The sequence below is a fragment of the Cyanistes caeruleus genome, chromosome 6 (genome assembly GCF_971803275.1).
Source record: "Cyanistes caeruleus chromosome 6, bCyaCae1.hap1.1, whole genome shotgun sequence".
In the NCBI taxonomy this organism is placed as follows: domain Eukaryota; kingdom Metazoa; phylum Chordata; class Aves; order Passeriformes; family Paridae; genus Cyanistes; species Cyanistes caeruleus.
The window spans coordinates 47,508,471-47,530,992 of record NC_141706.1 but is presented as its reverse complement, the minus strand read 5'-3'; the positions used below and the strand labels follow the sequence as shown (position 1 = coordinate 47,530,992).

Sequence of the window (22,522 nt, the reverse complement as noted above, 5' to 3'; positions counted from 1 at the left end):
CAGCAGTCATAAAGACAAGCAAATTTTTTAGGAGGCTCAGGATACAAATGAACTCATTAGGCCCCAGAGCACACTATTCATATATCCTACCATTGTCTGTGCCAATAGCCATCCCATTTCAGAAGAATCCTATAAGAAAATCTGATTTTCCACCCAAACCCAGGTGAAACATATTTTCCTTTTAATCTTGGAATTTTTCAACAAGAAACTTTGATTCTAGCCTCAGCTATAAGGAAACCCAGCCAGTGTAGGACTTGGAAAAGGTTGATAAAAATCTGCATGAGCTCTAGTAGCCAAGGGGTCTGATGCTTTTTCTAAACCAATCTAGTCATCCTTATAATAATTTACTGGCTGGACAGAACAGCTGCCCAACAAAAATGGTGTGTAGTAAGTGGTCCAGAAAAGGTTTAGGAAAACCTCAGAATAAATGGCTTATCTGCCTGTAAAGAAATTTTATGTCAAAGTCGAGAATCTGGTGACTTTCTATTCCTGAACTTCAAACACGAGTGACAGTAAGGACAAGCACATGGCTTCAGAAGAAAACTCTCAACAGGATTTTTAGATAAACATCTGCTTGTACTCAGCCTCTGGAGACCCAGTTTCTTTGAACATTCAGCAGTAATGTGAAGAGAAAGCAGCCTGTTTCTTCAGAACATCAGTTTGTTATTAAAATAATATGTCCATTGCTGAGGGCAGACAGACCCAAACTCTGCTCTCTGGCCATGATTTATGCCTGCCATAACTGACTTTTCCTATTTAGGTCTGTGAGGGGTTTTTTAATATTTCTTTAACCTACTACCCAGTCAGTATTATTTTCTTAAAGTTTAAAATTCATCCTTTTTGATCTCAAAAAAAATTTCAAACTACTTTTTTTTAAAAAATTGTAAGCTATATGCTTTCTATATCAAAACAGTAAAATTAAGTGGCTCTAATTGTACAAAGTAGCAAGGGCTAACACTGGATTCTTATGAAGCCAGAAGGAAATTTTTAAAAGTAGCTTCAGAGTACAATGAAAAGTACAATGAAAGACCAATGTTAAACAGCAGTTAAACAGCAGTCCTCATCTTTAAGGGTTTGATGGGGCTATTTTCAGTGTGGAGGAGAAAATATGGAAAACCTTGGAAACAGTTTGAATCCTGCTCCATCCCACCCTATTAGTACTTAGTGCTTAAAATGGAAAATAAAGCCACAAAACATAAGAAGGTGTGGATAGCACAAAACACAGCTGAGAGTGACAAGTGACTGCAGCAACAAAGGAGGATGGACTCATTCATCTGGTTAATTATAGCCTGTCCTGTGTTACTGGGCCCATGATCCGTGGGTGCGCACGTGTGCGTGGGTGTACACGCACTGCTGAATTGCTCTGTTATGGCAGGCAGCCTCAGTATTGCCCTTTTAATGATGCCACCAAATGATTAGCCCAAAAGCTCTTAATGAATGGGAAAGGAGACTGTCAGGCAGCAGCAGCAACTCAGCTCCCCCCAGGGCAAGTTTTCCCACAGAGGATCTTTTTTCAGGGTATCAGGCTGCATGACCCATCCAGGCAATAAGAGGGCCAGCTGCAACGTATGTGTGAGATAGGACATCAGACCCTCCAGTCCAGGATATGCACAAAATCCTTTATGGCAAAGCTGAAGAGAGAAATCATGCAAACCAGGGACTCTTCCAAAAATAAAATGACATCCATTATAGAGAAGAGCACTCAGATGAGTACTGGAATCTGTTGATTTCACCTCCTTTCCAAATATCCTAAAACTAGCAGCTCCTTAATAGGCTCTTCTCTACTCTGAGCTTTGTATTCCAGTTCTACTGGCAGTTCCCTTTTCTACTGGGGAAGAGAGTTGACAAGCTCTTTATTTTCCATGTGGTCTTCATAAAATAAGTATCTTGAAGTTCTCTAAAACCAAAAGTCCAAAGAAAATTCCCTAAGAATCCCCAGGTACCAATAAAGAGGGCATTCCAGCAAGGCCAAATGATGGGACCCAGAAGAAGCAGCAAAACCCATGTCTTGAGAGATGTGAAGAACGGATAAGAAGCAAAATCGTTCTGCAGCCTAGATCAGACCATTTACCTGCTAGACAGGTCAGCTTTGCCAAGAGGGTAACCTGATTTCTTGGCTGCTGGTGTACATGGGGCCTTTTCTTTCTAACCCAGCAAAGCAGTAGCACAGGCCAGGGAGGTCAGTTCTGTTTGATTCAACCATGACATGCACGACAGCCAAGGGGCTGCTCCCAGGCCCCAGCAGTGAGCCCAGCCGGGAGTGCAGTTTTGTTATTGTAGCCGCAGGCCCACTTCCAATCCAATTACACACAACAGCTGTGCTAGCTCCTCTTTCCCATCCCCTTTCCTCCCTCTGCTATGTAATTCCAGGATAGGTTTTGTCATTATCAGGGGCAGTGAATCAGGGTGAATGGCATCTACTTTGAGTGATCAAAGGAATAAGAACATGAGATAGAAACGGAAGAGAAAGTTGTTTACCCCGACATCTATGGAAGCAATAGTGAAAAAAACATACTATCTCCTTTCAGTCCCAGCAGAAACAGTATTTTGACATTCCTTGTGGCATTCTCCTATAAGTAGCTGCATAGGAAGGGCCACAAACATGGTGATGCTTGAAAACCTGAAAACAAACATGCAAGTGCTCACAAAGATGGCTACATGCACAAGAGAATGTGAGAGTACATGTGCAAGACCTCAGAGTGAAAGCATTTTATGATTTATCCACAAAATGTGTATCACTGCAAAGCAGATCAAATAGGTGCATGAGTTGGGAAAAGAACTGTTAGACATGGAATACAATTCTTCAGCTTGAAAAGATATCTCTGACAATATATACAATTGAGATGAAACCCCAATTGAGACAGAGCAGGTGAACAGGAAATATCTTTTTCTTTATTTGTGGGAAACAAAAAATAGGAGTCACTGAATGAAATTCTCAAGGAACAGGTGCAGAAACAATTGAAATAAAGTACTTAGTACATTTCAGTGATAAAAAAATGGGACTTGTTATCACAGGATACAATAGAGTTAAAAAATACAAGTGGATTATGTAAAACAAAGACTGGATATATCCAGAAAAAATATGTTCATCAATGACTGTAGAACACATCTAGATGCAATATCAGGCCAGAAAGTCCTTAAAACAGTAATTACCAGAAACCACCAAGACACTGGGACAAGACTTATGCTATCATAGTTTCTTAAACTTCCTCCAAAGCATCCGCTTTCAAAAAAAGACACGGAATGGCAGAATTCTTGTTCTCACACTAGTGATTACTACTGACATATTCTTGCAAATAGGTTTGCATGCAACTAAAAACCATTCACATTCCAGTTAAGAAAATCACATTAGGGAACAGTACCTGTGCAAAGGGCATAAAAGAATCAAAATAATGGTGGCACCTATGAAGAAGAACCTAAGCCCATACATACTGGCTTCAAACTCCTAATGAGTGGCACTGACAATATGGCATAGATGGATTCGCACTGTGAGCTGGTACCTTCTGCAAACAGGAAACTTCAGATGGGCTGAAACCTATCATTTTCATGGCCCAAAAGCAGAGTTTTTCTTTAAAGAAGGAGAAGCCAGCATAAAGGTACTGCTTAAATGACCCTATGGCATGGAGTCAGGGAGATCAACTATAACAGCAGACCTGAGATGAAGAAGGGAAAGAAGCATTTAAAGATGGTGTTTGAAAGATTGAAGGCCCATATCAAAAATTTTCTAGTATGCTTATGCTTTCAATGATCTTTGCATATTTATGGAGGATTTGTTGAGGTAAACAAGGACTAATTTTTCCTCTGGGAACAACCTAGGTAATGTCTACTGGGTTCTGTCCATTCAGATACAGGCAAACACTAGCCAGCAGTAAAATCACGACAGCCAAAAACCCAGAACTTAATCTCTTAGTCTCCTCCCCATAAACATTTAAAAATCCCTCCCACAATAGGAATAAGCATGGTATGAATAGGAAAGCACTATTTAAACTTTAACAACCCCTCCCCAGCTATCAGTAACAGCCTCCATAATATCAAGTAACGATATTTAGTTCTTATTCCTGGCATCTATTCTTCCACTAGAAAAAAAAAAATAAATGAGACAGGAGCATATACCTTTCTCTTTGATCTATTGGTCTTTTTCCAACTATTTATCTTTCAGAATCTATACCACTGGTAAAGAATAGAAGGTGCTGAGAAAGAAGCAGATACTGTGCAGAAGTGACAGAAGCATCCATTCCAGTCTGTGCTGCATGCCACTTCCCAGTCAGGCCCTTAACCTCTGTACTAATAATGTTCCATGTACCATAATGTTCAGCCCCAGCACGCAAACCAGTTTGTGAAGGTGAGGTGAGGCTGTAGCTATAACCCCAAAGAGAAAACTGAAGTACTGAAAGAAGCTATTTCTCCTCAACATGACACAGCAAGTCAGTGACCTAGCCAAGTGTGGACAGCAACAATCCCAACTCCAGGGCACTGTTCAAAATGTGCTGTTGTTATTTGAAGGAAAGGAGGGTTAACATCTGTCAAACTTCTTTTATATATGAAATAAGCCAGACGGGATCAAGTTGGCTTTTGGAAGGAGTATACCAATGAGCTCCTGTTGCTGGAGTGCCCTTCTTCACAAGCAGAGACCTCACAGCCAGGAAAGGCTTATGCTACACATTTCTGTTTACTTTAAAAATAAACAGCCTCTTTGCACCTTGGAGTAAATGCACCCATCAGAACCCTTTGGGGCCCACTGCTGCCAACCCCAGCCTATTCACAGCTACCTCCTCTTAGTGGGGAATTAGTTTGAACCAGTCTATTCAACAATAATGAATACTTATTTAATCAATGGGCTCTTTACAGCCCTTCTGCTGCCTGTGGGTAGTTACCACGAGCACATAAAATCCCTAATTTGTCTTTCAAACAGTAGATGGTTAAAGTAACCATTTTGATAGGGGCCTGAGGCTCTGTCCTTGCAATATAGATAGCTGGATGGCCAAATAGGTGTCTGCATAGCGTGGCAGAGGAAAAGTATAGATGCAAACCCCCCTGGAGGTCCATCCATGCCACTGCCCAATCTCACAGCAGTGCCAGTGCACCCCTGAGGGTGAGATGAGCAGAGGGATGAGATTACCTAGGAGTAATCAGTGACTGAGCCCTGTGGTGAGGTGTGGGTAATTGTGAGACTGAAACCATGCAGACGACTGAGAGAACACATGAAAAAGCATTCACGTGTCACTAGAAATCCACATGTGACTAAAAATCCTTGTGAGAAAGCACATAAGCAGTCCTGAAAAAAAGAACACATGTATGAGCAATGGGAAGAATAAAAAATTCACATCCAAGTATATAAATCATGAGAATAACAGGGCAGTAGGGCAGAGGAGCACAGAGAGCAGAAGGATGGATCGCTCCATGGTGCCCACATCAACTGCAACAGAGTCCTGTACTGGCTGTGCCACCTCTGCTTGGGCTCCTACCAGTGATGCTATCAGCTCCTGCACACAGGGAGATGTCCCTGATGTTACTTGAGGCAATGCTCATTACTGGCATAATAAGATGTGTCTCACTGGTAGAGCATAGCAAGGCCATGCTATCACAATTCACTCATCCTCCTCTGCCACACATCAGCATCTTCAGGATGTTGGGGAGACTTGTGACTCGAAGTCTCTGGCACATGTCCTATCAGATCCTGCCAAGACGAGAGGAAACAGGAGCTCCTGGACACCTCAGACTGGGGCAGAGAGATGGCAGAGTTTCAGCCTTGTAAGTAACAAAAAAGATTGCATGTCAAAGTTGACAGAGCCTTTCTTTCCAAAGGCAACATTTGCCATTCAGCCACTTTCATTCCACTGAGATGCACACAGAATGCAAAAGTTCTCAGAAAAACAAAAAGGTGGCTGATGAGAAAAACCAAAAGGCTAAATGCCAGGAAAATACCCAAGTGATGGGCCCTCTCTGCAGGTCTCTGAAGGTCTGATTATCCAAGTGTAGAAAAGAAGCAAATTGAAAAGAGAACTCAACACGTTCCAGATCCAGATAACTCATTCCAGGTTGGGTTTAGCAAAAGTTATGCAGAAAGATGAGAAGGAAAAGAGCTTTGACTTGCCTATTATCCCCTTCCAGCCAGGGCAATATAGGGTGCTTTCTTGGGCTCTGATTTCCATTTTACATAATGCTAAACATGTGGAACTGCCCAAGTGTGAAGTAAAAATTAATTTCTAAAGTTTCACTGGCAAAAGAATGTGGACTAGAGTCAAGTGGCCTAGTTCATCTAACACTTGTAGCTGAAGTTGGGAGACCCTGATGCTGTCAATAATGAGACAGCAATCTGAGGAAGGAGGTTTGGAGTTCTCTGTGGTAACATACACTGTTGTGGAAGAACTTCACACATAAACAAGCACGTGAAACACACATTCATCTTCCCTTTTAAATGAATCATTTGTTCCCTGGTGGGAATAAAATTTTGATACCTAAATAAGATCGCACATTCAGATTCAGACAGAAAGGTATTCACTGGTTTATAAAAGTGTAAAATAAGACAACAAAAAAGCCCTTCGTTAGTAGAAATTAAATTCAACATGTTATCAGTGGGAGTAGCAAATGGAATAGACTGCACCAAGAGAAAGAAAATGACTAATCTAGATTTTTATGCCAGACTAGACACAGATGTATCAGAAATAAATTGTATATAATACAGTTTTCAATGCCAGGTTCAATTAGCAATACAAGCAACCATTCTTAATGCAATTTTCATTCAGAAGGCATCCCTTTAACTGACCAACACAATGTAGTCTCTGAAGAGGGAAGTTTGTGCCCTTTGCTACTATGAAAGTCTTCTTTCAGCAAAGACTGTGCAATCCAGACCTTGTGATGTCCAGCAGGAAACAGGATGAGACCTGCCTTGGTAACTTACCACCGCTCCTTAAAGGACAGCCTTTCAGGTCAGCAAAAGTAACACTTACCTGGAATATGATTGACATCTGTTGAGGTGTGTTCATGGCAAGCAGAAGGGAGAAAAGAAAGAGAAAGAAAGAGAAGAGAAAAAAAAGCCATTAGAGATGCACACAGCAACTCGGCATCCTTGCATGGAAATCAATTTCATGCAAAACCAGAAGTAATTAGGTTTGTTTGAAGGCCACCCATCTGCATCCAAGCACGCCGCCATGCAAGGGAGGAGGCACTGGCTCCCCCTCCACTGTGCATGTAAAAGTGAATCCACCGTCATATCTGTCCGGAGAGAGTTCCTGGAATCAGATAGAACCAAGCCACATCAGTTCCTGTAAGAATATTAGTTACAATATTCTATGTTTTTCACACACACGAATGCAAAAGAGAGAAACAAAAAACAACCTGCCTGCAGAAGGCTTCTATAGCACATAAATTCAAGCAAGTTTCTAGAAAAATAGAAAAGAACCTGCTCCCCTTTTATAAGGGGTCATGTGAATTTATGACCAGTAAGACTTACATAGTCCCAAAGTGTAGAAGAGAGCCAAATACTTTTCATTCTTTCTGCCCATCATTTCCCAAAAAGCATCCTTCATTGCAGACAGTAGTAGAGGTGGGGGAGAAGGAGTGTGTCAGAGCTCTGCACATCTCACATATTGTCTTTCACAAGATGCTAAATTCAGGAAAAATGTCATTTGGTACTTTCTCTCTGTGGCATAAGACTGCTTTTCAGAATCAATTACATAAATCTCAAAATAACTAAGTCTTTTAAAAAGGGAGGAGGAAGACTATGCAATTCATATTTCTGATAACAGAGGTGGGATATATTCAAATGTACTTTAAAAATTAAAAAAAAAACGCTTCTCATAACTTTTTTAGCATCCCAAATTTAGTCTTGCTCTGAATAGCTACACTTACCATAATACCAAGAGGGAGAATCTCCTGAAATCTCATAGGATTAGATTAATATTTTCTTTACAAGGCAGCCCTCCAGAAAAAAAAACAAACAACTTGCTTGAGGAAACAGGGAGGCCGGGTCCATAGAGGTCCATAGATAGCATTCTCCCCTGGAAGCTTGTACCCTTGTCCAGGAGTTGGGCTGGTAGAGTTATCACCTTTCCAGTAAGGCTTCAAAGAAATACATTAATGATTTGGACTACAGATGCCAGACTACTTCCGCCACAAATTTAGGAGCATGACATACTGAGTACATTGGCTTCACACTGATGTCTAAGGCTATATTCTTCTTCTCCCTCTGTGCCCTCCAATTTCCATCAGTATTCCACCTTCCTGTCCAAACCCACTGTGCTCCCATGAAACTGGTGTCACTTGTTCTCCAGAGACACTGGCAATTCAGCAGAGAGTGATTCCCATGTGTGCTGCATTTCGCTTGTCACTTTGTAATGGCTCCAAAACCATTTGAGGATAAGTCTCTGTGGAAACCATACATACATCAAGCTGACCTTTCCTAAGGAGGTAACAATCCAAATAAAGCAATGCATGAAGAAGGGAGGGACTGTTGCACCAATTAATTTAAATTTCATAGCTTTTACTAAACATATAAGGCAGATCTGATGTGGATTATTTGCTGCCTTTCCTCTTTTAGCCCATAATTGCATCTGAGAACCAGTGCCTTGGCAGGCCTAGAAGGACACTAAGCACTGAAAGTTCACCTGAAAGTAATTACTTCTAGGTAAGAAAACCAGTGTCAGGTAGCAATACATGCACTGAGGATGGAAAGCAAAAGAAGGTGATAGCAGATGCAGAAGGGGCAAAAGGAAGGAGCAGACCCTTAAACACTACTCCAGAATGTGAACATGATGACAAAGAATTAGAAGTCCACTGCTAGGAGCAGTCTTGAGTTGATGCACTGCTTGGGAAAAATCAGTGGCAGTTAGAGATGATCACATATCTCAGAAGAGGTAGAAATGATTATCATAGGGTACTGCAAATATTTCTAATAATCCAGCATCCGCCTGAAATTCTACTCGAAGCAGGTAAAAAGTTCTCAACCCATGTTTTCCTCTCAGCCTCCCTGCACACCTGACAATGGAGCAGGGACTGCTGCAGTCTGGGCTACCCAAGGGGGCCTGGAACAGCAGGCAGCCTCACCAGGGTGTCTCTGTTCCAGCAGGAAATCTGTGGGATGGCTGGGAACTGAAAACTATCAGCAGATAGAAAGGGCAAAGGAAAGAGCTAGCCTAGGGTTAGCAAGGGATAAACACATTAAGCAAGTAAGAGAAGAGGCAGTGGGCTGTAACTGATACACTGCTTGAAATAATACTTATTTAACTGTGCAGGAATTAAACAGGTCATGAAACTGTTAAAAAGGGAAATAATGAAGTGCTAAGAGCTGACATAACCATCTCTAAAATTTAGTTTCTCAATAGCAAGTAAAAGCAAGGGGATTTCTTTTTACCTGTCTTTTTTTTTTTTTTTTTTTGTGCCAAGGACTCAAAGAGCAGACATCCCCCATCCTGACTGATTTAACTCTTAGCTTTTTTTGCTGTATCTTTTTTTGCAAAGTTTCCACCCAACACAATTTCTGTATATATTAGTTGCCTCACTAAAGTAATTGTTTTCATGTCTCTGACACTTTCACAGTACTTACCTACATGGCAGCCCAGGTTATTACTTCCCATACTGAATACAGAAGGAGTTTCTTGTATTGCAGACACCCCCCCATGTGGTATCTGCTGGCAAATGCTCATTTCCAAATGGTAAAATTACTTGTTTTTTAGTTTAAAACAACAAGAGAAAGCACTGCTTTCTTTGCAAAGACAAAAAATATTACATATAACCAATCAGTCCTCATGAAAGACCCTACAATAAATACCACTGAGGCATTCAAGTGAAACTGTCATGCAAGTCACAGAATCACAAAGCACAGAATATTCTCGGTTAGAAGGGACCCACAGGGATCATTGAGTCCAGCTCCTGGCCCTGCACAGCACCATCCCTAAGAATCACACCATGTGCCTAGAGCTTTGTCCAAACACTCCTTGAGCTCTGTCAGGCAACCACTTCCCTGGGGAGCCTGTTCCAGTGCCTGAACACCACCTGGGTAAAAAAACATTTTCTAATATCAATGCAAGTCCCCATGGGAAACACCACCACACTTTTGCAGTGTGGAATGTTACTCCACTTTGGTTCACAATTAAAACTGTGGTTGCATATATTAACAAAAGGGACCCACCATACCATGGCTGGTGACTCCACGATTAGGAGACACCTAATGCCTCAAGAAAGGTAAATGACAGAGATGACAGAGTGGTATGACCAGATTCAGGGACCTGAGATGACTCGCCTTCAGACCCTGTCGTCTGAAATGTTCTTGACAATCCTCTTATGTTTTTCTGGTTTGTTTACAATAGGACTCCTTAAAACATGTTCCCACTCTCTCCCACTAGCACTACCTTCCTCCACCTACACAGATCTGCTCCCTGCCACAGCGACTGAGGAGGTAGAGAATTCCAGTTAAAGAGGGAGCATGCAGAACCCATGGCCAACAAAAAAAATTCAATGACTGATTCAAGGACTTCCTGCCACATAGATAGAGGTTTCTCTACTTCCTTCAGCTCAGAGCAGTTCAAACACAGAAAGGTCTGCCTCTTAATGTAAGACAAGGCAAAGCTTGCTTTATCCTATACACAAGACTCCATTTATTGCTCCTTTGTAAAGGGCCGAGCAGCAAGCCCGTAGTGTTTGCTTTTGTTCTTTGATGATAATAGCTGTGTTGAAAGAGGGATCAGCAGGGCCGCTGCCTTTGTCTGGTGCAGCCCCAGCCATCTATCTGGGTGGGGTGGAAAGGCAGGAGGAGAATGAAGGGGAGCAGGGGAAACAAAGCAAACGTTATTATAGCTCAGGTCATTTCCATGACTGTACAGGAAACATCTGAGGTGTTTTTCACTCTAACATTTTTAACACAAAGTTTAGCAGAAAAGGGAAGGTATCATGACAGCACACTCCCCTCTCCAGCTGGAAGACAAAGACAATACAAACTTTGGGAAGGCATAAGCCCTACCAATACTCAGCACCCTGACTTGAAGAGACCTACTTTCATTTCCATTTCTGCAATCCATTCAGTCTTGTCCCCTGCTTTGATGTGCTGTGGACACCTGCCTTCTGCCAGCTAAACTGTGAGCTACTGACTGAATTCACAAGTCACAAACAAGCTGGCAGGCAGAAGCATCCTAGGCTAAGTGGAAATAAGCACCTAGAAGTGAATGGCACTAAAGTTCTCCAGCATTCTCTTGTTACTCTCTGAACAGCAGTGTACAGAGAGGACTGAGGAGCAGGCAGAAACTAGAGAGAGAAGGAGGGAAAAAGCCATAAAACTTAGAGGCATTTTTTGTCATATGAGACCCACTCCCAAATGAGAGGAAATGCATCTTCTGGAAACAAATCTGAAGATTATTCAGATACTGACTCCTAAAAAAGCTTTTCTAAAGTAGATTTGGCTCTCATCATTCTGCAAATACAGAAAATGGATATGGGTAGAATTTCTCTGACAGAAGCATGACTAGTTGGGAACTCAGGCACTTAATTTGACAAATTATATATATGTGTGTGTGTGTGTGTGCATGTGTATATATATATATGTGTGTGTGTGTGTATGTAAATGTATATATATATATACACACACGTATGTGTATATATATGTATATATATATATATAAACTGTTCAGAGCATAGATTGATGCATTTATGACAGTCAGTGAAATGAATCAAAAGACACATGATGAGCCAGCCTGAACTCCTGAAGTGTGGTAGTAAGAGGTGTTGGTGACTCAGAACGGGGTGATTACCTCTTAACTGAGCTCTGATGGAACATATTAACAATATGAAGAGCTGCATTTTGATTCAGCTGGAAACACCGCAAACTGGCAAAAGCAAATTCTTCACTAATTTGATACTTGTTCAAACAAAGTGCCGATTTCACATGCTGATTTGGCAAGTGGTCTCATTCTATCCTAATCTGGTCTTTTAAGACATAGATAAACACATGGTCCTACTTCACTTCCTACAGACTCTTCTTTCTCTTCAGTATGCAGTGGTTCAAAACTATCAGGGAGGGTTACAGTAACTCAAAAACAAATAGCATTTCTGTTGTATAAAGACCTTAGAACAACAATTTGCTTGGGTAAAGATGGACTTAGTAATAAGATCAACTCCAAGCATTAGCACATCCTGGATATAGTGCTCACACTGGACACAGACACTTTGAAGACTGTTGTATTTATGCTTAAGCTAAAATCTTGGTTCCATTGAATCCATAAAAGACTTGAAAATTGCTGTAAGAGTGTCACGATTTTCACCCTTCATAGTTACTTAACATCTTTTGTTTTACAATGGTAGTACAATGCATCCCTGGTGTCCTTCTGATTATTCCAATGGGATTAATTTGTTAAATACTTAATTTGCTAAATGCTTAGGATACTGAAACAAATCCAAGACCACTCCAGCCTATGATGTCTGTCACTGAGCAACACACTGGGATCATGAAGAACTTCACAGTACTAGCAGGTGTAGGCCTTATTGTCTCACTCCAGAAGAATAGGACCCTGTAATTTGTGTTAATGGAGTGTTGAACACTTCTGATTTTATTCAGCAGAGATAAGTGGTGACACATACACAAACAAGTTCATTACAATCAATTACATTTCTCTGTGTTCTTTGTCCTATGGGATCTCTTAGGCTGCCAGCCTCTTGGGAATAGTATTCACTTGATACATTGCATAGAATTGCATACATTTGTGGTACTGTGCCTTTGCACAGCTAATACTTGGGATCCCAAAGCACTTATTAACTGTGAATATAGGACTCATTCATCCAGTATTGAAAAGCAGCCAGCTCTGAAGTGAAAGAGACAGATGTTTAACAGCTTATAGGAACGCCATACAGCAGTTTAGCATGTCAGAGTTAGAACAAGAATTACTTAAAGAGGCAGAATGAAACTTCGCTGATTCTACTAAAAGTGCTGTGTGATTTTAAAACACTCATGATTTAAATGAGGTGAAGGGCTTTGATTTCAAAACTTATCTGATTTCAAATCTTATCTGAATTACAGTGATTTGAGGCTGCCATCCATTTCTCCATACTGTGCACATTAATGTGGACAGCCTACCCTCTTCATGGGGCCAATGTGAGGTCGACTGACCTGTGCCCAAATGCAACACCTTCTGAGGCATAAGAAATTTGAGTGGAGCCCTTATCTACTAAGCAAAATGGACCCTTTACCTTATGGGGCCAAGCTTTGTTCTCTCAGGAAACCAAGGCACTCAGGCAGAGTGTGTGCTTGAGCTAGCTGGGGAGACATTTGCAAACCACTATGGTTTTGTTACTGCTGTGTGGCCATATAGGAGGGGCTTTCATATCAACATGGTATGGATTAAGTATGCTTGCTGCTTTCAGAAACCAATGCACAGTTACTTAGCTTCAGGAAGAAAAAAAAATCTTATAGAAACAAATTCCTAATAATCCCTCTAATTAACTCTGTATCATTACTATTATTAAAAAAAGTTGCTTGCTGATTTCACAGCTTTCAGTAAAAGTACCATCCTCACCCATACATCATAACAAATATGCTCATGTACATTCCTCAGGGCCCTGGCTACACTGCTGGAGGAAAAGTCAGTAGCCCACTACTACCAAAAATCCAACTGGAATTTAATTACTCAGTGCCCTCCAAACAATGTGTTTATCTTTACTTAAGCTCCCTAGATACAGTGCTCAAGCACTCCAGGAGGAGACTTCTTTATGTTTCATCCTAGGTGTCTGGGGACTGGACAAAAGAGAGGATTTGCTCCCTACTATTTTGCACAACACCCTCAAACATCTACATTCAGCCAGCTATGTTCCCAATCTTGTGGGGAACACAAAAATATATAACTGTACAACTTCTGAAGGGCATATGCAATCATAAAAAAGTGTCCTTCATATTCACCATAGATAGAACAAAAAGAGTCTTATGATGACGAAAGAGTAGTTTTGGCTTAATGTCAGGAAAGTTTGGTAGGAACAGGGTAATGAGGCTCTGGAGTACTTGGGCCACTGAGAGCTTGCCAAAAGAGACTATCAAGAAAAGACTAGACAAATATTTCTTATTAATTTTTCAGATTTCAGATTCTGATCTTTTCTTGGAAAGACTAGTTGGCCCCTGTGACCTTTTTCAATCCCATTTTCTATTATATTATTCTAATTCAAAACACACTCTACCCAGACAACCCCATCAGCAGCATCTGCCAGGCATCATAAGCCAGCAGCTTCAGTAATGGAGCAGGGCAGACACCAAAGTCAAGCCTCTGACAGCAGCCATGCATAGGTACTCAGGGAAGAGTCAAAGGAACTAAGAAAAATCACAGTACCATTATCAACAACTTCCAGCAATGAGACTGGTGGATGTTGTATCAGGATCAAAATGCTGATCACTCCTTGATGGACTTCTCCCTCCTTGAATTTGTCAGGTCTCTCCTGTAACCTGATGTGATGTGAAACTGGTGTTTTTTCTTCATTTAAAACCTGCAACTGGGCATCCCCAAACTGTTGCTTTATAAAATACAGGAATAAACATTCTCTATTCAGCATGACTCCAGCATTCCTGATTATAATTAGCTACTTAACCTCCTGCTTTAGCCACTTCTTTTCTAAACTAAAGAGTGCTGGTCCATCAACACCCTCTGTAGTGGGCAGCTGTACTTTACCTATAGTGAAAAGGCACCAAAATTATCTACATCAAGACCAGTGTTGAAGTTTATCCTGGAGTTAGTTGTACCAGGCCATTTGTATAACTAGTATATTTTAGCACAGGTCTAAACCCATCGAAAGTCCTTCCCTTTGCTAAGTACCAATATGACCAAAATTCCCATGAGAACAAAGCTATTATTCTCATCAGAAACATGGACTGACAAGAGTAAGAAATGCAGATTGCGTTTGAACAGATCAGACTAAGATCACCCTACTGCTCTGGCAGTCCTTGTACCTCACCAGAGGCTGGTGCAGATCCAGGCCCTTTCTTCTCTTTCTGTTTAGCAGTATCATGCCTGCAGTCCCACAAACAGCATTTCTCTGCCTTAGAATTCATCTGAAATGCTTGGGCCAAGAATGAGCTGTAGATCCATGTCCAGAGAACAAAGTATGTTAAAGAATAACATGGACATTCTTGATGGCACGTGCCCAAGTTTGGCACACACAGCACACTGTCTCCTCCTCAAGCACTGCCATTTGTCATCCGATGTTCCATGCAAACAGCAGAAGTCACTGCATGGTTCACCGTGTTACATATTGGAAATCACAAAGATTTTCCACCTAAGTGGCCACTCACGGGAAAGTAAAAAAAAAAAAAGGACTAAATTACTTTCCAGCCTTTAGCTACAATATTTAGGACTGCAATTTGTAAGGCATTTGTATATGAGGAACAGTGGCATGGTCACATAGAAAGTTGTTATTCAAATTTCTTAGATAAAGAGAGTAAGATGATTTCTCTTTACTTCCCAGCTTGGATGAAACAAGAAGCTATGGCCTTCTAAAGGCATATAGGCATACTTCTACATTACACTTCTATATCATTGCCTAGGCATCTCTGCACCTGCTTCCACGCACACACACCTATGGCTGGAAACTCCTATCCTTATTCAGATTTCCATTTGTGGTGAAAAGTCTCACACGCTTTGAAAAGCCTTTCAAAAACTATTTGCAACATTCCCATGGGCAGTTGTTTCCTCATGCTTTAATTACAATTGAAACTGTCTTCACATTACAAGCCAAATTTTCTCTTGACTTTAACAAGAACTAAATCAATTAATGTGACATTTCAATGGCTGCATCATGTCATAGCAAGACTTATTATTGTAAGCTAGAGGTGACACACAAGAGATCTTAGGGACACAGGAGTCAGTTTCTCTCCAATGGTCTTCTTGTTCTAATTGATTTAGGCATCAAGAAAGGACGGGAAATGGATGAATGCCCCTAAATGAAATTACCCTCCACCAGGTGAATCCTCCCCTGGGTTCAACAACATAGCTACTTCTCCTCTGACCCCTCAGATCCAGCAAAGGCAATACTGCTAGAAGGTTATCAGGACATAGAGACAGCAAAGAGCTTGATGATGCCAACGCACAACAGTGGGCTCTCCTAAGATGACCACCACAAAAATTAACCTATTTTTGAGCAGTCTTGTAAACTTACACTAAAAAGTGAACTAGCCATATGACCCAAGGATCTAAAACTAGTTTCATTGATGGAAGTCTGCAATCTGTTCAAAGCACTGAAACCGGGCCCACGGTGTTTCACCCTTGCTCACATCACCTGCAAGGCTGACACAGAGACTGGAAATCCAGGCATTGCCTACCATATGCCACAGAAGGAGAATACCTCTCCTCCTGTTAAGGAAGAACCTGCACACCTGCTAAGGATTTTCATCTTTGTCCTGTTCTCAGAACATCACCATGACAGTTACAAAAGGCATTTACTACTGCCAAATCCATTGCAAATTGTGCTGCCTCTATTCCTTTCTTATCTAAAAAATGACAGATGGAAATGAACTTTGGGCATATTTCCTATGACATACACATCAATGAGAATATTCAATAAATAGTAACACAAAGAACAGAAAAAGGAGTTAACCCAAGGAGATTTGGGGAGCAAAAAAATTATAAGTAAGCAGAGAAAGGTTTGTTAAGCCTATAAAACAGCCCAAGTTATAATCTATTTGCTGTACCCAGTCTTGGAATTAATAAAACAAATCCCTTGATATGTGTGACAGAGTTATTAGAGGATGTTAATATTCTTCTCAGAGCAATCTGAAGAGGTGGAGCTGGAGCCACAGAATGCTGTGACTAGCCTAGTTAAGCAAAGGTGGAGAGAAAATAAGGGGATCCCTTCTTCAAACCCACCTCAGGCTCACTGTCAGCATTGCTTATTCCTGTCCAGCCTACTCTGGAATGTGTTAGGAGCTGTAGAACAAAAGGCAAAGCTACACAGAGGAAAACTCCCCATCCCCACATCTCAATCTCACAGGAGGCAGGAAGAGAGACACTGTGCCACTGGTTGAGCCCTGGGATGCCTGAGCCCTTCCCTGCTCACAGCAGGCTGGGGTGTGAGGTCACAGAAGAGAGGACATCCTGTATCACTAGTCTCAGAGGACAACACCTGAGCTCTGAAGAAGCAACAGCTCATGCAGGCTTGGAAGGCAAGGAATATTCATTTACCTGGTTACACCTGGCACTTACTAGTGCCATATGCCAACACCCTTTGTGCTGCATCACAGCACCCCAAGGCACAAATGCCATATTACATCCATCTGCAAGATTGCCCAGAAAAATCAAGAAGTGACATTTTCTGCATTAAAAGGGACCTCTAGCAGCCTCTAGCAGGCTACTTCACCCAGTAGCCCTGTTATTGTATTGTCAGTATCATGGTAAATATTTGTTGAAAGGTCCAAGTAGAATTATTAGCATTTCACCACTGAATGCAGATCCTGTAGTGCTACACACCTCGCCAACATTCCTGAGAATATGCATCTGTTCTGGAAAAACAGAGCGAGGCGGGGGGGATAAAACACCTACTTTCTTTCTCAATACTGATTATAGCTAATACAGAATAAAATCTATGTTTATTACAGGATTTAGATAGCATTAAATTGGAACTCAGTTCTGTATTGGGAGCTTTGCAGAAAGTACCATATTCAAGGAGTTAGTGAACTTGACCAGACCATGTCTGTTGTGTTGATCCTTGTACTTGGTGAGTCAGAAGCCCATACAACAGCAGTAGCAGTCACTGCAAGAGGCAGCTGGAGTGCCCAGTCCAACCTGTGCTATGGGATGTTACAACAGAAATAATACCCAAACCATCAGGAAAAGATAAGTGATTCTGTTTGCTACACAAAATAAAAGGCATTGTAGCATGGGAAAGAGAAGGAAAATCCATTCAAAGTGGATGAGATTGAGGTCCATTTGATGGAACAAGAAAGCAGGACTCCAAGCCTCTGAAGTGACAAAAAAAATTACTCATTATCCATATTCTTCTTTTTAGTATATCTTATTACAATGTCTATTTTATTACACCGTTTGTTTTTGAGCCTTCTTATTTAGATCCAGAAAAATTCCTGCACACTATCTCTCTCTCACACAGTTGCACCCCAGCACTAAGGGACAGACTCCTCAAAAAAGGCTGGCATGGTTCTGGTTAGCCACCCGGTGCCATCAGGTGCTAAGATTTGTGCTTCAGCAGGTCTCTTCACCAAGGAACTCACAGTCTCCTGTTTTAAACACTCATCTCCCTGAACTGTCTACTGATCTGAAAATAAAGACCATTGCCTTGAAATTTACTTGCTATCTATAATACGCTAAGCATGCCTCTGGATTTGGTGTATCAATTATTGATTTGCTCACTCCAATTACAATGAGGATGGAGTTCCAGTGAGCCTGAGAAGTGAGAACTCAATTTATCACACATAAAAATATATAGTGCATGCTCCTGCAATGTACAAAAATCATTCTAAATATAGCAATGAGTAATCAGAAGAAATGCATCTTCTCTTCCTCTCCTTTCTACACTTACATACAATTTTTAGAGTATGTGTTAATGGGTTTTATATTCCATGTTATTGCTGTATTTGCTTCTGCAACATATATATTTAAATTAAACAGAAGTCATCAGGAGGTTCTATTGGAAGCATTTGCCTTGTTTATTGTTGAAAGGCACTGCTTGGAAAAGAGTAACTGCTGACTTCAGTAAATGTGAACCATAATGACGGGAAACAGCTGCATTCTGCATCTTTCAAAATGCTAAATTTTCTTGTGTGATTGTCTAAATGTAGACCTGCAGCCTGCAGCAGAATCTATGCAGATGCAGGCCCAAGTGCATAATCACAGGACCTCATACCCACTGAATTCAGCAGATGTCTCTCTTCATTGAATGGACTAGGCCCAGGCCCCTAAAATTAACAGCATTCAAATGCAGGAAAAAAATTGGTTTGTTTTTTCTTTTGATTAATGTGTTAACATAATACACATAAGCTCATATCCAGAAAAACAGAAAACAGAGAGGGTGTAGGAAAAAGGTGTACATCTTTTTGGTACTGAAAAAAATAATGGTTTAAAATCTGTACTCTTTTTAAATCTGTGAAAAAGAGTGTATGCAATAAATAGCTTCCATGCTCATTATCTCAGATTTTTTATACAAGACACTGCTGAACAGTATGAAGCCTCCAAGCCACCAGTATAAATCCACTGTAAGTCAACAAAGATTCAAAGTTGTTCCCAGCTAGCAGTCTTTCCATAACCTAAGTGGAAACAGATGAATAGACCCCCTCAATTCATCTCCTGGCTGGTTTCCGAATCCAGAAAATCCACCATCAATAACTGGCTTCCAACAGTACGCAAACGTGTTGTGCACCGTATTCACTGTGAGAACACAGCCCCTCTTCCCACCAAGAAGTGCCAAACACTAGCACTGATACCCCATCTGGGTCTCAAGCACAGAAATAATGCAATTTAGTCTTTTATTTCTAAATGCCATCCCTTTGCAGAAAAGGATGGCACCAGATGCTTGTTACATGAGTAAAAGCCAGTACCTCTCCTCCAGGAACTGCTATTACTCACCAGCCAGGATCCAGCTCTATGTGTTCATGCACTACAAGCACGGAAAAGGAAGGTGGTAGAATCTGCAGCATATGTCAGGCTGTTCCAGAGTGTTTGTACCTCCATGTCTAATGAGGTCAAAAAGAGCCACAGCCCCTTTTTGTTCCCTGAGCAATTCAGGGTTTGTAACTGCAGCATGAACCAGGGAAAGCCATTCAGCTTACTCTGATTACATCTTACAGAGCCTCATTCACTGCCAGGTGAGTAATCAGTCCCACACTTAAAGAGCTAATAAAAACTTCCTTCACTAGGAAGACACTGCCCTGAAATAAAACAATAGCAGTTAGGGAACAGAGACACAGTTCATCTTTGGATTTCAGTGGTAGCCATAAGCACTGTTGCTGAGGGACTTGGAAGAGTGACAGTACCTTCTTTTCTATGCCTTCTAATTACTAAAAGGGCAATATCTCTTCCCTCTTCTTCAGGAATATGTCAGTATGGATCCCACTAGAAATTGCTGGAAAGCAGCATCCTTCCAGGATGGTAGGAGAAAGTATACCTACATCAAGGAGTGATTGGAGGACAGTATTCCTGAAATGGCATCTGGCCTAGCTGGGTTTTCAAAGAAATAATGTTGAACAAGATTAAAAAATTTGATTATTCTGTACCGTGACCTTACAGCATGATGCAGAAACAGGTATTAACACTGGCTTTTGAGTTCACAGAATTACAAAGCAGTTGAGGTTTGAAGGGACACTCATGACCATCTATTCTGACTGCCCAACTCCTCTAGGTCAAAGTAGACCAAATTGATCAGGACTTCAACTAGTCAGGTTTTTATGTATTCAAACATGGAAGACCTTGCAACAGCTGTTGAAGTGAGCCTGGATATGCAAAACAGGAGATACATTTAAAGAGAGCTGATAAAACCTGGTACACATTCATATAAAATGGAAGAAGGAAGGAGTGGGGGGGCATTTAGACATCTAGACCAGTATGACAATCCAAATACTGTCATTTGGCAAAAGATGATCAGGTATATTATTGCTTTGTACCACCTAGCCCTAGATATTAGGCAGCATACATAAGGAAGTAATAGAAAACTACACAGTTGCAAAATTAGGGCAATAGAAACCTAGCACAGGCAGTACATAGAGAAGCAGATGAAGCACTTGGTATCTTCCCTTGTAACAAGTCGGTCATGGAATATTTATATTAGCAAAATGTACAGAATGAGATTTATAAGGACTTTTTTCAGCTGCCACCAGCTGCTGGGTATCAAAAGTCTGGTGAGGAAGCTTGCCAGCTTGGAGGTATAGAGCAACAGGATTAATATTTGATCCAGATCCTGATGATTTCCCAGAGAGAGAACAATTGAGTGCATCTTCCTGGCTGTTTATATCATGTAGCATTTTATGGACATCCTGCTTATCAGCCATGCCAGAACCCTATAAAAGAAGCAGAAACACTGGGTAGATCAGCCCTGACTACTTTCTAATCCAGGATGTTACTGTAGCTTCATCTCCTTCCTAGAGCACACCACTCACCACTGCAGAGAGCTCAAGTGGCTATCTGCACCTTACAGTGGTATTGCCCTGGAATAGTCATGCCCATTGTCACTGCAGTGAGGAGAATAAGGAATATTCTTTTTCTCCAGGATTAGCCATAAAACTTTGAGGTAAAAACGTGTGATTCCATTGCTTTATGGTGCCTAAACAGAATATATTGACCTTGGTCATGTTCTAGAAAGCCAGAGGTGAACTCTAACAAACAGCATCAGTTCTGCACACCATCATTTGAAAAGCACCAATTCCTTTTCACCAGTGTAATACAACTTAAACCCTAGAAAAAAAGAAGCTATCCAAGAGGAGGATATTGCCTATCAGCCATAATGTTCGTGAACTTAATTGCTTGTTATGACTGAAAGAGAAACTGTTATAGCTTCTAACTCCCAGGAAAGTGGAACACTTCTATTCCAAATGCTGAATGCTTGATGAACCCTTTACAATAACATGAAGAGTAAGGTAAAAAAAAAAAAAAAAAAGCCTTGTGTTAGGAGCACTGGGGTCAACAGGATCACTCCAAGGTATATCCCACAGACTGGGTAATGGAACAAAAGAACTGTCTTGAGCCAGTCTTAAGCTTGGTGATGTCAGAGAACAAAGACCCACTTCACTAGACCTCTAGTCTGTACCTCAGACAGAAGACATGCACATGTGCATCTGCTGGGTTCGTTCAGACCCAGAAGAGGGAAACAACCTCCCTTCTTATTTGGCACAACAGAGCATGAGCAAAAACCACTTCTTCACTCCTACATAGTCTCTTGAATGACTCAGAAAGAAAGCAACACCTACTTCTGTTAGGGCACGCTTTCTGAAAAAGAATGGGAAAAAACATATAGAAGATTAAACTGGTCAAGTAGCTACAGCCATATGGAATTTAAAAGAGGATGAGTCTGTCTCCAAGGATTTATTCACTAAACTCTGGAAGTACTCCTAATCATCACTGCAAATTTGCAGGTGTATAATATGTGTGGGCTGTATTATCAGGGAAGAAGACAACTCTTATCCTCCAATGTCTCACTGAACTTCAGGCTAGGAAAAAAGTTAAATCTATTGACCTGAGAACTGCATTCACTGCAATTCAGTGATAAAATGCAAAACCTTAGAAAGGAAGAGTTAGGCCTTCTGATATTTCAGAACATTCAGCCCTGTTATGAATTGCAACTATGAAGTCTCAAGTGAGCATTAGTACTGCTTTCTCATTAGATTTTACTCTTCACAGTCTTTCTCCATTCCAGTAGGGAAAGATATTTTCAATTGTCTCAAATGCAATGACCACCACCTTCTTACTGACTCCAGATCACTCAGCAGTGCACAGTCTCGTGGCATATACAGTATCATTGGTTTGCTGGATGCCCGCCAACTTCAGGCTATTTCTGTCAAGGTCTGAGCCAGAACCTTTGCAATCATCTTAGAAAATACAGGACTTGGCTCCATTAGCAATGA

General features: G+C 41.1%; 1 protein-coding gene across 2 annotated transcripts in view; it reads right to left on the bottom strand.

Moving 5' to 3' along the window:
• Positions 1-22,522, bottom strand: part of NRXN3 (neurexin 3) — a 972,437-nt gene that overhangs the window by 866,636 nt on the left and 83,279 nt on the right. For both annotated transcript variants that reach the window (XM_086893498.1, XM_086893497.1), the window contains one exon: positions 6,951-6,968. In XM_086893498.1, the coding sequence (XP_086749624.1) occupies positions 6,951-6,968 (18 nt within the window). The remainder of the gene's footprint in view (positions 1-6,950; positions 6,969-22,522) is intronic.